Source organism: Octopus sinensis, linkage group LG16 (assembly GCF_006345805.1).
Source record: "Octopus sinensis linkage group LG16, ASM634580v1, whole genome shotgun sequence".
NCBI lineage: Eukaryota > Metazoa > Mollusca > Cephalopoda > Octopoda > Octopodidae > Octopus > Octopus sinensis.
In genome coordinates, this window is record NC_043012.1 from 4,554,416 (window position 1) to 4,569,302 (window position 14,887).

Here is a 14,887-nt window from a genome sequence, read left to right on the forward strand (position 1 = left end):
AATATATATATATATATATATAATAAAATATTAGGGAATAAATCCAAACTTACAGGGAAAAATCAGATTTAGGATTAAATCCAATTTTATAGTATAAATATATTATATTATATTATATTATATTAAATTAGAGATAAAACCACTATTAAGCAAACCAAACAATGAAAAACATAAGCAAATACATAAAATCAATTTAATTTATATTATTTAAAATATATATATATATATATATATATATATATATATATATATTCATATATATGTGTGTATGTGCACGTGTGTGTACATGTGTATGCGTATGGGTGGGTGTGTGTGTGTATTTGTCTCGCTGTTAACAGCGCTTGACTACCGGCATTGGTTTGTTCATGTCACCGTAATCATAGCGGTTCGGCAAAAGATACCGATAGAATAAGTGCCAGACTTAAATAAGTACTGGATCAATTAGGTCGTCTAAACCCTTCAAGGCGAGCTCAAGGCATGGCGGTAGTAACAGAAATAAATAAATAAATAAATAATAAAAAAGAGGAAGGAAAGAAGGATGGGTGAGAAAGAGAGTTGAACGAGAGAACGAAAACGGGTTGAAGAGAGTTGAATCGATTGGTGATACTCACTTTGGTCTTGCCAATGCCGCAGTTCTGTAATTTCACTTCATTGATGATCATCTCACATTTCTTCTGCGGTTCAATTAGTTGATCTTGCAAGTCATATTTGAGCAAATGACCGTACCTGAGTTAAAATAATACGAGTGAGTGAAGGAATGGGTAAGGTGTGTATATATACATGTACGTATGTATGTACGTACGTACGTGTATATGTATGTATGATCCTATGTATGTATGCATGTATGCATGTACGTACGTGTGTATGTACGTACGTGTGTATGTATGTTCGTATGCATGTATGAGTGTGTATGCGTATGTGTGTGTATATTTATACAATATGTACGCACATATGTATACATAGGTTTGTATATATGTCTCTCTCTCTCTATATTTATATATGTATTTATGTATGTGCATATGTATAAATATATAACTAAAATAGGTGTTTCTAAATATATAAATCACACACATATATATATATCTGTTTTTTCAACTATATATATATATATATATATATATATATATACACACACACATATACATACACACACACACATATATGAAAACAAATGTATATATATATATTCTTGTATATATATATATGTATATTCATGTATTTATACACACACACACTCTCTCTCTCATACACACACACATATTGATAAATGCTGATGATGTTGCTTTAGATCAATCTTGATTGAGCAAAACCATGATCAAAAGCATTTCAGCTCTGACCAAGCAGGTCTTTCAATGGTTATCCAGGATTACCTTGTCCGCTGCTTTATTCCACTCTCAAGATGAGGAGCCGGGGTTGGGGATTGAATTGATAGAAACTTGGCCGCTATAGGATATATTGTACTACGTCGTTTATGACATACATAAAAGGACGAGTTAATTGCAAATGAAAAAACTCTTTGAATCTTTGGCAAAATGTTTGCTCCACAAGGAATGACCGAGAACTAAACAACAACAATAGCAGCAGCAAAGAAAACAACAACAACAATAGCAGCAGCAAAGAAAGCAACAACAACAGCAACAAGAATAATCACAATTATTAATTCAAAGATTATCAACATGACCAATGCCAAGTAATATAAAAAATGCGGGTTGCTTTACGGTACCTTTTAGAAAATTTCGCAAATGGCAGTCTTATAGGATAGCCATCTTTTCGAATATTTGCAGCTTCGGTCAACCCACTGGCCCTCAACTGTTGTTGCATGCATCGATGATCGAACTTGTTCGGTTTTAAGTGGGTGTTCGGCTTCAGACATCTAGAGGGGAAAATAATTACAACCTCATTAATTATTTTAACTTTTAGATTCTTTATTGATTTCAGTCTTTATTGTTTATTGATTTAAGTCTAGGATCGATCATAGTGCTTATATTATTGATCCTTGTTTTATCAAATAACTATGTTACATTCAAATATAAGGCAGGCAGTTTTTTTACATCGCTATCTTGACAAAAATATCTGAGAGACTTTAAAAGAATGGAGTTAGATATTTTCAAGAAGCTCTTTGATCTTTTGTTGTCCAAGAACCGAGATGAACCTAGATTGCGGCAGAAAACTCCCAAAACTCCCTCCTTTACCAAAAGCCAACCACAAGAGAAAAGCCATTAAAAATGTGATGTTACTGGCGGTGTCCCAATATGTTCACAGCCTTCGAGCTGAAATGCACAAAAGAATAAAAGAATATATATATATATATATATCATGGCACTCCGTCGGTTGCGACAACGAGGGTTCTGCAGTTGATGCGATCAACGGAACAGCCTCCTCGTGAAATTAACTTGTACTTCACAGACACGTGTACCCTTAATTTAGTTCTCAGGGAGATTCAGCGTGACACAGAGTATGACAAGGCTGACCCTTTGAAATACAGGTACAACAGAAACAGGAAGAAAGAGTGAGAAAAAGTTGTGGTGCCGGAGCTTCGTGAAGCTTTAGGTGTTTTCTCTCAATAAACACTCACAATATCCTGTCTGGGAATCGACCACGAGTTTGCTGCCCTAACCATTGGGCCATTGCGCCTCACACACACATACACACACGCGCACGCACGCACGCACGCACGCACGCACGCACGCACGCACGCACGCACGCACGCACGCACGCACGCACGCACGCACGCACGCACGCACACACACACACTCACACATATATACACATTGCTTCTGCCGTGACATTAATTCCATTATATCTTACCTGACAAACAAAAGCTTCGATTGATTTAATTTGGTTTGAAGTTGTCTAAGAGATTTCTAGAATTTAAAGAAAAAGATGAGTAATATTGAATATTATTTCTGAAGGTAATTCTAAAGGCAGACTCACCCAACAGATATTAAGTTAAAATTAACATAAAAAACAAACAAATAAACAAAAGAACCCCAAGAAAATATCAAAAAGTATCATCCCTCCTCCTCGAAAAATATGAACGAAAGGCAACAAAGCAAAACAATCACGTGACACGAATTAACACGTGACAGATCATCATGTGAAATTGCACCAGTAATATTTCGATTAATATCTTTAGACCTTCAAGTTTTGTCTTCTGACAAAAATTTTGTCCAGTTCTTTTTGATTGGAATTTCCGTTGGCAGAATACCAATCTTAATTTTTTTCACCCAACTCTTAAATCATGTTGTGTTTTGTATACTTACTTTGTTCAGAATGGGTCTAGACAAACACTTTCTGATAATTTTTACTTAACACTCATAAAGATTAACGTTAATCATAAAGATTACGGGCATTCATTCTTTGAAGTTTAAGCTGGTGCAAACTTTCGATAATTCTCACATTACAAAACCTTGCTTCTAAATTTCTGCTGAAATGCTATTACGCTTGATGGGAAAGAAATTAGTTGTTTTTGTGGTTCTTCTGACTCAGTAATGTAGCCCAATGCCTTTATAATGAGATTGCTGGTTTTTAACTTTTGGGCATTTTTAATTTATGATAATACCACATATGTTTCAGAGACTATGAACGTTTCTGATAAAAGTTTACGCGAATCCGTTCCCTTTTGCTTCAAGTATTCTAATCAATCTCCATTCTGTAGTTGGGAAGCTGCAACTGCCATTGTTGTTGTTTAACTCCGGATCAGTCCAGATCAGACAAACAGATGGCTAAGAGACATTCCAAGCGCAACCATCCTGCTTCTTTTTATATCAATGACAATGTGCCGTTTCATTTTTAAAGCGGCAGGACGTAATTTGAGAGAGATTTGGTTGTTATTCAAGCGACCACGCAGGCTGTCCGTAGATGTTGGTTTATTTCTCTAGATAGAAAACACCTTAAAATGAGTATTAGATGTCTACAATTAACTGAATCAAACAACTCCTACAAATCCCTGTGTCTAAAAATATGATTTTCTTTTGCGGATAGAATATTTCTAATCTACAATGTCTGCTTTTTTTTTTATTAATCCATATAATCAAAATGGCATTACAGTAATCCCTCGACTATTGCGGTTGTTACGCCCCACCCCCGCGATATGTGAAAATCTGCGAAGTAGAAACAGTACTGTACTGTATATTATTAAAAGTATTTTTATTACTTGTATATATTTATTTTATTATAAATGCAAAACTACACCACGGAGGAATGGACGTAAGCTTAAATAATAAATCGCGATAGGTGAACCGCGATATGACGAGGGATTTCTGTATTTCCATCATTTGAGTGTGTCTCATCAGGAAGGGCTTCCAGAGAACGTCACCTCCCAGTTTGGTTACGAAGGTATACTTACACGCGAGAGTTATTTGAAGCTGTAGGAAACTCTTGAGGTTTTTCAGAATCAGTGTTGCCCTTTTTCTCTAGTTATAACTCCTAGCCTTGGTCCTCAACATATGGGGATTTGTAATAAAACTTTAAAGCTTCTCGCAGACCAATGACTTTTGATTTAGTTTCTAACATAATGTCTCGTGAAGACATAGTCAAGAAGTTAACACTCTTTAAATCTTAATGGAATCAATGTGACTTTTGTCTTTGAACAACTTGTTTAATGCCGTTACAGGCTATATATATATATATATGTATATATATATATAGTGGGTCACCCCATAAATAATGCGGTTTTTTTATACTTCTTTTATTTTCCAAAATTAAGATGTAGTTTTTTTAAAATCTAAAATATACTTTCCTTCATTTTCTACAATACTTTTTCGTCTATCTGGTAGATTTGCAAGGCCCTTTTTCTTAAATTCACTTGTCCGTGACGAAAAATACTCTTCCAGAACTGTTCTGACCTCATCTACAGAATTCATATTTTTTCCGTTCAAATGATTTTGAAAACTGCAGAATAAATGATAATCAGATGGGGTAATATCCGGCGAATATGGTGGGTGGGGCAACGTTTCCCATTCAAACTGCTCCAGCTTTTGGGATGTCATCCTCGCTGTATATGGCTGAGCCTTATCCTGATGGAAGAACATCTTTCGTCTTGAAACCAAAGATGGTCGTTTTTCTTCTAGCGCTGACTTCAGTCGCTCAAGCTGTTCGAAGCAGATCTCCTTTGTTATCGTTTGGTTTAGGTTTAAAAGTTCAAAGTGAATTAAACCTTTCATATCCCATTTTTTTTGACATTTTTGTAGAGAACCTATTTCTCATCGCCAGTCACTATTCAGTTGAAAAAAAGGTTCATTCGTGAGACGTGATAGCAAAGAGGAGCACACAATCACTCTCTGCACGCGATTAAACTCGGAAAGTTTGTGAGGAACCCATTGTCCCAATTTGCCGACTTTTCCGATGGCATGCAGCTGTTGGTAAATAGTTGAATGACCAAATCGAAGCTTCTCTGCTAGTTTCTCAACAGTTGCGATGGGATTTTGGTCCGTCAGGGTTTGCAGGATGTCCACATCGAGCTCTACAAATCTTCCAGGACGAGGCTTGTCTTCTAGGCTGCAGTTTCCGGCTCGGAATTTCTGGAACCATCGTTGACACGAGCTTAAGCTTATTGTCCGATCTCCATATACTGCATTAATATTCCTCGCACTTTCTGGTGCGTTGTTGCCTTTATTGAGTTCCTTTGTCACTTCCATTATAGCTTTGAAAAATAACTGTTAAAATCGAACTGCACTCTTCAAAACTTACATTAAGAATAAAGACAAAATTATTACCTACTTTTATAGCAAGTTGATGCAGGTAATTTATCTCGTCTCCATTCCGACTTTTAGTTCATGCAATTGAAAAAAACTACATTATTTATGGGATGACTCAATATATATATATATATATATATATATATATATATATATATCCGCTTTTCCATATTTGTAGGAACAATTGCCAGAAATGAGTTTTCAAAGATCTTCCTCATTCCTTCCACAGATTTCAACAGGAATAGAACTGGGACTAGGCGCTTCGTTATGACACATTTGGCAGATAACAATATCTTGTCCCTTATGAATTCGAGGTGATGACATTCATGGCTGCTTGGAGAAAATGGGAAAAATCAACACCATAGCTATCAAAGACTGTTGGTGACCTGCTCAATAGATTGTTGAAGAATTCAGTCCAATGATTCGAAATTACTTCATCATCTGCCCAAATGCCATTGTCTTTAGTTTCCATTGGCGTTGGTGCTGTTTTGAATGGGAATTTCATAGATGGCTCTGATAGCAGAGCAAAAGTCAGGTATATGATGCTAATTAATACAGCTTTGGATTTAACAGACTTTGGTTTGTCATCAGTTGTTTTGACTTCTGCGGATTTAAGATTGAACGTCGTCTGCACTTGTCAATAGCAGTCTTTCTTGCAGGAATTTTCGGTTGAGTTGAGCTTGTAGAAATCCGTATTGTTTTCTTTAAACGACTGATATTTGCTGCAAGATAATTCTTTTTGCGATTCAGCTACCGGAAGCAGACAAATCCATTGCAAATTCGAACTGGCTGCATTCGAGATTTTGTGATATGGGAGTTCAGTTTTTACTACCAACGGACAAGGATTCGAATACTCCTAGGCGTCCGGTATGTGTGTATTCGTACACACACACACACACACACACACACCACACACACACACACACACACACACATGCTTACATATATACACAAAGATATATATATGCATAAGCAGTAAATAAAGATTAGTCTACAAATGAAACATGATAGTAGAACCACAGCCACAAAAAAGAAACAAAAAAGAAGGAAAAAAGTAAAAAAACATGGAGCAATAACTGACAACAACAACAATAACAACAATTGCATTAAACATTACTTATTACCGCCACCACACATTCATTAATTAATTTACATAGAAGCCCCAACTCCACTTTCATCCTCATCATCACCGCCACCACGACTACGAATACTATCACTACCACTACTGCTATATTACCACTTGTGCTCAATGTGCTTCACAGAAATACTAGCGAAATGCCACCTCTGACCTTGGAGTAGTCTAAGAGGTTGTGTGCTATACATGCCAACGTGTGGGATTCAGTGTACTCATTATTAAAACACTACTTACTTGAAAAGATTTCAAATTCGATATCTGAGATATAATGAAAAATTCAAATAATAATGAAAAAAAAAAAGAGAAATAATTTGCGCTTCTTTTCAAATAAAACTATATTATTATATTTCATAGCGAAAGCTTCATATATTTCACATATCACATTTAGATGCACACATATATAGTTATGAAGAGGCATGTACGAGTGTATATATGAATATATATACAAAGTTGATTTATTCCTAAGCTTCTATGCGGTGACTTCTGTGGTTAAATATGCGTTTGTTTTTTGTCAAGTAAAATACTAAAATATTAGATAGTAATCTTGATTTTTAAAATTTGTATTCAGCAAAAAAACAAAAAAAACAAACCAAAAAACAAAGAGCCCGTGATTTAATTATGTCAAGTGTTATTAGTTAGCAGTTAAGGAAATTGAGATATTCAGAGTGGTCACCTGATACGAGCTTTTTCTTCCATTTACGCTTTTCAACCCCAGCACATGAAAGTGGACATCGTAAGAACCATCAAAGTGAACAAATATAGATGGGCTGGTCACATCGCGAGACTCAAGGACAACAAAGAGACAATGAGGGCGACGGAATGGACACCAAGACAATAGACAAGATCAAGAGGCCGACCAAGATGGTGAGATGATCTCACCCGCTGTCTGGGGCCTACATAGTCACGACTGGTCAGAGACAGACAGCAGTGGAAGGAATCTAGGTAAGGGTTCCTCCTTCAGTAGTGACGAAGCCCAGGATAAAGTAACCCCAAATTCTTTTATGACAAAATTATATAAACATATACACTCCCCCACGAACGTGCATTTATACATTCACACAGACATACACACACACATATACTTTTATTTATAACGATTTTATTTTTACTTTTAAACCTGTTGCATAAATAACTTTGAATATTTAGATTGATGCTAAACATTTTCTATATAATATATCTACATTACTATAGACGCAGTGTAGCCGAATGATTAAGCAGTTCACATTGCAATCGCAGTGTCCCAGGTTCGATTTCACAGATTGGCATCTTGGGCAAATTACTTTTATTAAAGAAACCTTGAGCCTACCAACCCTTTGTGGCTGAAATTGGCCAAACGGAAACTGTGAAGAAGCCGTCAAGTGGACAGGTTGTACCTATAACTCATTAGTACAACCTTGTCCCACTGCATCACGTTGATTTTGCTCGAGTATTATGCACGTGGAATACTCAGCCGTTAAACGCTAATTCACTGAGCAGTTATAAGTTCATCGAACAAAATTGAAAATCCATTGTCGAAAACCAAGGAAATCCTTTTGCTTGCTGTACAGGATGTAATATTAGAAACTTGTTTCAATAGTTTGAGGACTCGCTGTGTATTGCTCTAAATTTCTATCCCTGTGAGAAATTTTCTACATTGTTATTAAAACTATGTTTAAACTTTACGATTTAATTTCTCGAGTAATTCAATGTTATATTCTATATATAATTTACTATTATATATAAATTTTATATATGACTTAATATTACGTATAACATAAGGAACAAAAAAATTTACCACTAAAAATTTTGCGTTGAAAAATCCCACTAAACAATTCTGGGCATGTTCAAGTTTTATTAGACTTCTTCAGCAAATTATATATATTTAAATATATGTGTTAAAATTCGTTTTGGTTCACTTACAAGAAGTATGTTAGCCCAACTCTGTTCTTCATGAAAAAGTTTCCTTATATAAAGAGACATTTTGTGGTTGCAGTGTTTTAAGCTTGTTGTTTAACAATAATAATAATGGTTATTGAAGGAGAAGTTAGAATATTAAATCGTCGATCTCAGTATTTGATTGGTTCATTGTTTTAAGAACCTTGCAAGAATGAAGAGCTAAGAAGACACTCGAAGGATTTGAATTAAAAATATAAAGAACCGGGGTGAATATCGCAAGGCAATTTGTCTAACGCCCAAACGATTCTGCTAATTCATTGTTCTTGATACAACAACAACAGCAGCAGGAAGTATCAGCACTCAGCTACCAGCACGACTCAAAAAGATTGGTGCAAATGTGAAGGTAGAACACCGTCAAAACTCAGCATTGTTTGGAACTGCAAGAATTCTTCGCAGGGTTCTTGAAGCACGACCAAGTGTTACCTTAGTCTGCTGGCTGTGGACAGCTGACACTTTCCATCATACCTAGCAAAATAAGCTGAGAGTTTTCATCAGATAATAATAATAATAATAGAAATTCTTTTTATTACAGGCACATGACCTGGAATATTGGAGTTGGGGTAAGTCGAGCTTATATCGACCCCAGTGCTCAAAAATGACAAGCGTAATCGACTTCGGTTTTTGCTTTTAGTAATAATACTTTTTAGTAAAAGCTCAAGACCTGAAATTTTATGGGAGAGGGCGGCTAATTCATTATATCAACCCCATTATATGACTGGTATTTTATTCTATCGTCCCCGAAAGGATAATAATAATAATAATAAACATAATAATAATATATAATAATAATAAACATAATATAATAATAATATAATATAATAATAATATAATATAATAATAATAAACATAATAATAATAATATAATAATAATAATAATAATAAATAATAATAATAAACATAATAATAATAATAATAATAATAATAATAATAATAATAATAAGCGTTTGATTAATTGTCACAGGGGCGACGAATTGGTAACATTATAAAGATAGGATGCCAAAAACGGATGATTTTAAACGAAAAGAATAAAAAGAAAAGTACACGTTGAAAAGAAAACAAAATGCAAAAAAAGCAAATGTCATGCACTTACCTGAAAAAGGGGTCATTCACCTAAGGAAAAACAGGGTGCCCTACAAAACTTTACACGTTCTTCAAGACTAATAGAGGAGCCTTCACTTTATTAGGAAATTCCAAATACTAACCCAAATTGGAAGCATCCAGCGAAACCAGGCTCGCTGTTTTCACAGACCTTACAGCAGCAAATTTAGTGGAGGGCAGTCATTCCCTCCTCTCCCACTCACCGTTTATTAACGCTGCACTTAAAAGCCTGGTGATACCAGTTATCTATTTATTGACCAGAGAGTTACAAGCTAAACACACATCAGCCACACGGTATCTCAGCTCTTATACATATAATATGGTTTATATGTTTTTACGGAGATGCCAATGAAGGAGTCTGTGTATGGTCCTCTGTTCTGCTAGAAATTGCCAATCACCTCGCTGCAAATAACACATTATCCTCTTACAAACTGATACACGTTTCTAATTCCAGTTATACCACGTATACAATTTAGAATGGACTGTTGTAGTCATGGATGGAACTCCCTTGATTGCAGGTCTTCTCGAGCAGGACTGACCTGGGGCTAAACATTCAAAAGAATCAACGCAAGTATTTGCAGTACTGGAAATGGGCACGTGTGTGTGTGTGTGTGTGTGTGTGTGTGTGTGTGTGTGTGTGTGTGTGTGTATGTGTGTTTGTGTATGTGTGTGCGTGCGCGTGTATGTGTGTGGATGGTGGTGGTGGGGGAATGGCACCTAAAAATTGTTGAGATTGAATTCACTGCCAATATTTCGATGTTATTGCAGGTCAGTAATCAGATCTGCAATCAAAAGCGTTCCAGAAGTGACGATCCAGTCTTTTTATTATTTTTCTTTTACAGCTGCACATTATCTAAAACTGCTTGGCTGCTATTTTTTAGCAGGCTAAGCAATAACATGAGGAATTTTCACGTCAGCTCAAGGCGATGTCTTTGTTGTTGCTGTTGTTGTTGTTGTTGTCGTTGTGTGTGTGCGTAACTAGTACTTATTTCATCGGCCCCGAAAGGCAAAGTCGACCTCGGTGGAACGTAGCGGCAGACGAAATACCGCTAAGCAGTATTCTGTATAGTCATGTGTGTGTGTGTGTGTGTGTTTGTGCGTGCATGTATGTATGTATAATTGTATGTATGTATGTATGAAGATGTGTGTGTGTGTGTGTGTATGTGTGTGTTGTGTGTGTGTGTGTGTGTGTGTGTGTGTGTGTGTGTGTGTGTTAGTGTGTACCTCTGCTTCCTTATCAGTGCGTGTTAAGTACGTTTATATAAACCTAGCCTAAAAATGCTACCTGTGATAGAATATTATCCCTTCATAGGTATGACTCTTCGCTGAATCACTTGACACAGTGAAACGGGGTCTGAACGACTGCCGTCGGGGATTTCCGAGTGTATTTTTCATTTATCAGTTTGCAGTTAGACGGATTAACGTTAAAGATAATAGCTTAGTGTATCCACATAGGACACTCTGAAATATCACAATAGTTGTGATACCTTAACTTGCTGTTGTTGTTGCTATGCATATGTGCATACACACATTCCAACACACACACACACACACACATACATATAGATAGGTGGATATGATCACATATATAACTTTATATACATCATACATACAGTTACGTAATATAATTATATCATTATATATATATATATATATATATATAATATATAATTACCCACTGGGTGGCAAGTGTCTTCTACTATAGCCTCGGGCCGACCACCAAGCTTTGTGAGTGGATTTTGGTAGACGGAAACTGAAAGAAGCTCGTCGTATATATATATATATATATTATATATATATATATATATATATATGTGTGTGTGTGTGTGTGGTGTGTGTGTGTGTGTGTGCTTGTATGCTTGTGTGTCTATGTTTGTCCCCCCACCATCTATCTATCTATCATCTATCTATCTATCTATCTACTATATATCTATCTATAACTGAAAACCGAGAGATGAGTTGAGATTTATTCACAGCCAAAACTTTTCATCAAAAGTTTTCTATAGCATATACACCAATCACCAACATATATTTCTACTGCAGAAACTACACATTGCTCTGTATGCAATTATGCATCCTAGTCTCTGCAATTTCCTCAAAGGTCCATCGTTTACGACGTTTTCAAAGTGAACTAATTCAAACAAGCTTCCTGCGTTAAAGCTGATAGCTCTACTCTTTAAATCGAACTGAATTCTGGTCTTACAATCACCTCCACGGGTTTTACAGTTGAATCGTGGTTTGAAAATATTTATTTATATAACTACTAATTCTAGCAGTTTTGTTTACATTTTACTTACATTTTGCTGTATGGAATACATTATTTATTCAGAGGTATTCCACTTAATTTGGGTTTATACCCTCAATTAATATTATTGCTATTATTATTATAATTATATTTATTAGTATCACAATCATTATTTGAAGTAGTATAATTACTATAAATGGTAAATTGCTTCTTTAAATCGTTTTAACGTATATTTTGCCCAGTGTTGATATCTCATAGCCTGTTCCTATCTAGTAATTATAAGAGTAAATTTAGAAGTGAAAATTTGGTACATTTCTTACCAAAATTTTGTACATATCTTACAAAAGCCACATCTATTATCGCCTATTCTATAAGGATTTACCTTACTAATTATTTCCCACGCAATCGAAAATACTTTATTATCTTTTAGTGCCCAAATCAGCTTACTAGGGTTGGTAGTATTCATTTTGTTTCAATTTCTAAACGAACTTAAATGATTGACAATTCTCTGTTTAATATAACATGAGCTAACTTCTAAATAGAAATACTCTCTAGTCTCTGAGGTAATCTTACATCTGTATACGCTATTTTTATGCCTACAGTTAGAGTTAAGTGGAAAGACCCTGTTCCTTGTACAATCGCATTTAATAGTTCTAATATTTCTATTAATTGCATTCGCTTCACCTTCTCTAGATGTGATTTCTATATTTTCCTTTCTATTAGTCTTTTGCACATAGGCAACATTCTTAGTACTGTGCTTTTTAGGATTCATATCTTCTACCTCTAGGCTAACCGGGAAGTTCACTCGGGTCTCTTCTATTTTATTGGTCGTCAAACCATTGTTCCTATCCTGATAACTAGTTGTGTTATTTGTATAACATGAGTTGTTTGCTCATGTTGACATTGTTGCTATTTATTGATCTATAATTACAACCCTAGTTGCTATCATTGTTATTGTTCATGTTTGTAAAAGTGTAATCTATTTATCCGGTCCCTATTACAGCATAAGCTTTGTTTACCATTACATGACATTACATTTGTCAGTTATTTGTACAATACTCTTTACAGAGTTTATGTACGTTTACCTCCTTGATTGAATGGGAACTCTTAGTAAGTCCATTCATATCTAAGCCGCTTTGTACCTTATTTAGCATAGATTCAATTAAATTTGTACTCCTAGTTTTGTTCATAGGTACTGTATTGTTACATTCTAATTACACAGACTCCCTACATTCTAATTGCACAGATTTCCCATCTTTTAATCTTCCTACTCTCTGTTCCTTCTGGTTACTAATTTGCTTATTGTCAGGATGGTTCATCCTGCTACTTATAGTATTTCTGTTATTACTACTGTTAAAGAATTTTAATTTTTCTCTATACTCCGGCTTCGCTAATGCTAAATAAAAAGTTATGGCTGTGAATAAATCTCCACTCTCCTCTTGGATTTCTGTTATATACTCTACGGAATATTTACTGTTCTAAACAGGAACAAAGAACTACCCAACAAGTGGTACTTACAAGTAACAGTATCTATTTAAGCTTGAGCGCTATGTAATTGAACTGTTGTGGATAGCCAGCGTCTATACCATTTTATGAGATAATTCAGTATCCGCCAGGATAATCTATCCCTTTCATACTCTTTCAAATTATATATATATAATTTTCATTTTATTAACCTTACTTCAATCTGTACCGAACTGACTTAGTGCTTTAACTTAAGTAGCTATTCAATTGATTAGTACTTAATTATTTCTTATATATATATATATATATATATATATAATATATATATCTATACATATATAATACATGCATATATATACATACATACATATATATATATATATATATTATATATATATATATATATATATATATATATATATATATTATATAATATATGTATATATATATATATATATACATATATATATATATATATATATATATATATATATGATGATGTAAGTTATATGATGTATAAAAACATGCAATATACAAATAAATATCTGTAAATATAAAACCCATCCGAATTTCTGAGTACCCCCATTTCTTCTAATATATATATATATATATCTATATATGCATATCATACACACACACACGCACGCACACAAACACACACATGCATATGCATATGCATATGCATGTGTATGTGGGCGATGTGTGTGCGTGTGTGTTTGTACAACGCACTATGAAGTCACGTGTACTGTTAGTTTTAAATTTGACAGTAGTCCGTGTGCTGATTATTTCTCGTCAAATATAATAAAACTAATTGCTGTGTTTAAAAATGCAGCCATACGCTCGTGCTACGGTGTGAACTAACTAGCTCAGCTACTTTCATTTTTTCACATTTTTATTCGACCAGGTCTTGCATATATAAGAGCTTTTTTTTTCATCGTACGTCTCTGTCCAGTCCCTCGATCTCTATTTACATCTACCTCTGCACAACATCTCGGATAACAGGAACGGGACAAAATGTATATATATACCATTGTGCTTAAATAATGGAACTGCAGATAAAATATTCTTACATATCTCGCATCTGTTTTCATTCCTCCACTTCACTCTGTATTTCATATCTTCTCTAGAATAATAATTGCTTAAACATTTTTTCGCACTGTCTCTGATGAAAGGATATATAAAATATCCCAGAAACAGCTGTAAGGCCTTCTCTTTATAAATGTTCCGAAAACTATTCACACCGTTGAATTTTTTAAATCTCATTCTGTTAATTTTATATATATATATATATATATATGTATGTATGTATAT

The 14,887-nt window shown here is 34.6% G+C and overlaps 1 protein-coding gene across 1 annotated transcript in view; it reads right to left on the reverse strand.

The window, feature by feature from the left end:
• LOC115220581 (chitin synthase chs-1-like) overlaps positions 1–14,887 on the reverse strand; it is a 162,159-nt gene that overhangs the window by 39,448 nt on the left and 107,824 nt on the right. The window contains exons 14-17 of the mRNA XM_036510185.1: positions 7,069–7,120; positions 2,809–2,864; positions 1,724–1,873; positions 612–726 (exon numbers count right to left, since the gene is read on the reverse strand). Coding sequence (XP_036366078.1) covers positions 612–726; positions 1,724–1,873; positions 2,809–2,864; positions 7,069–7,120 — 373 coding nt within the window. The remainder of the gene's footprint in view (positions 1–611; positions 727–1,723; positions 1,874–2,808; positions 2,865–7,068; positions 7,121–14,887) is intronic.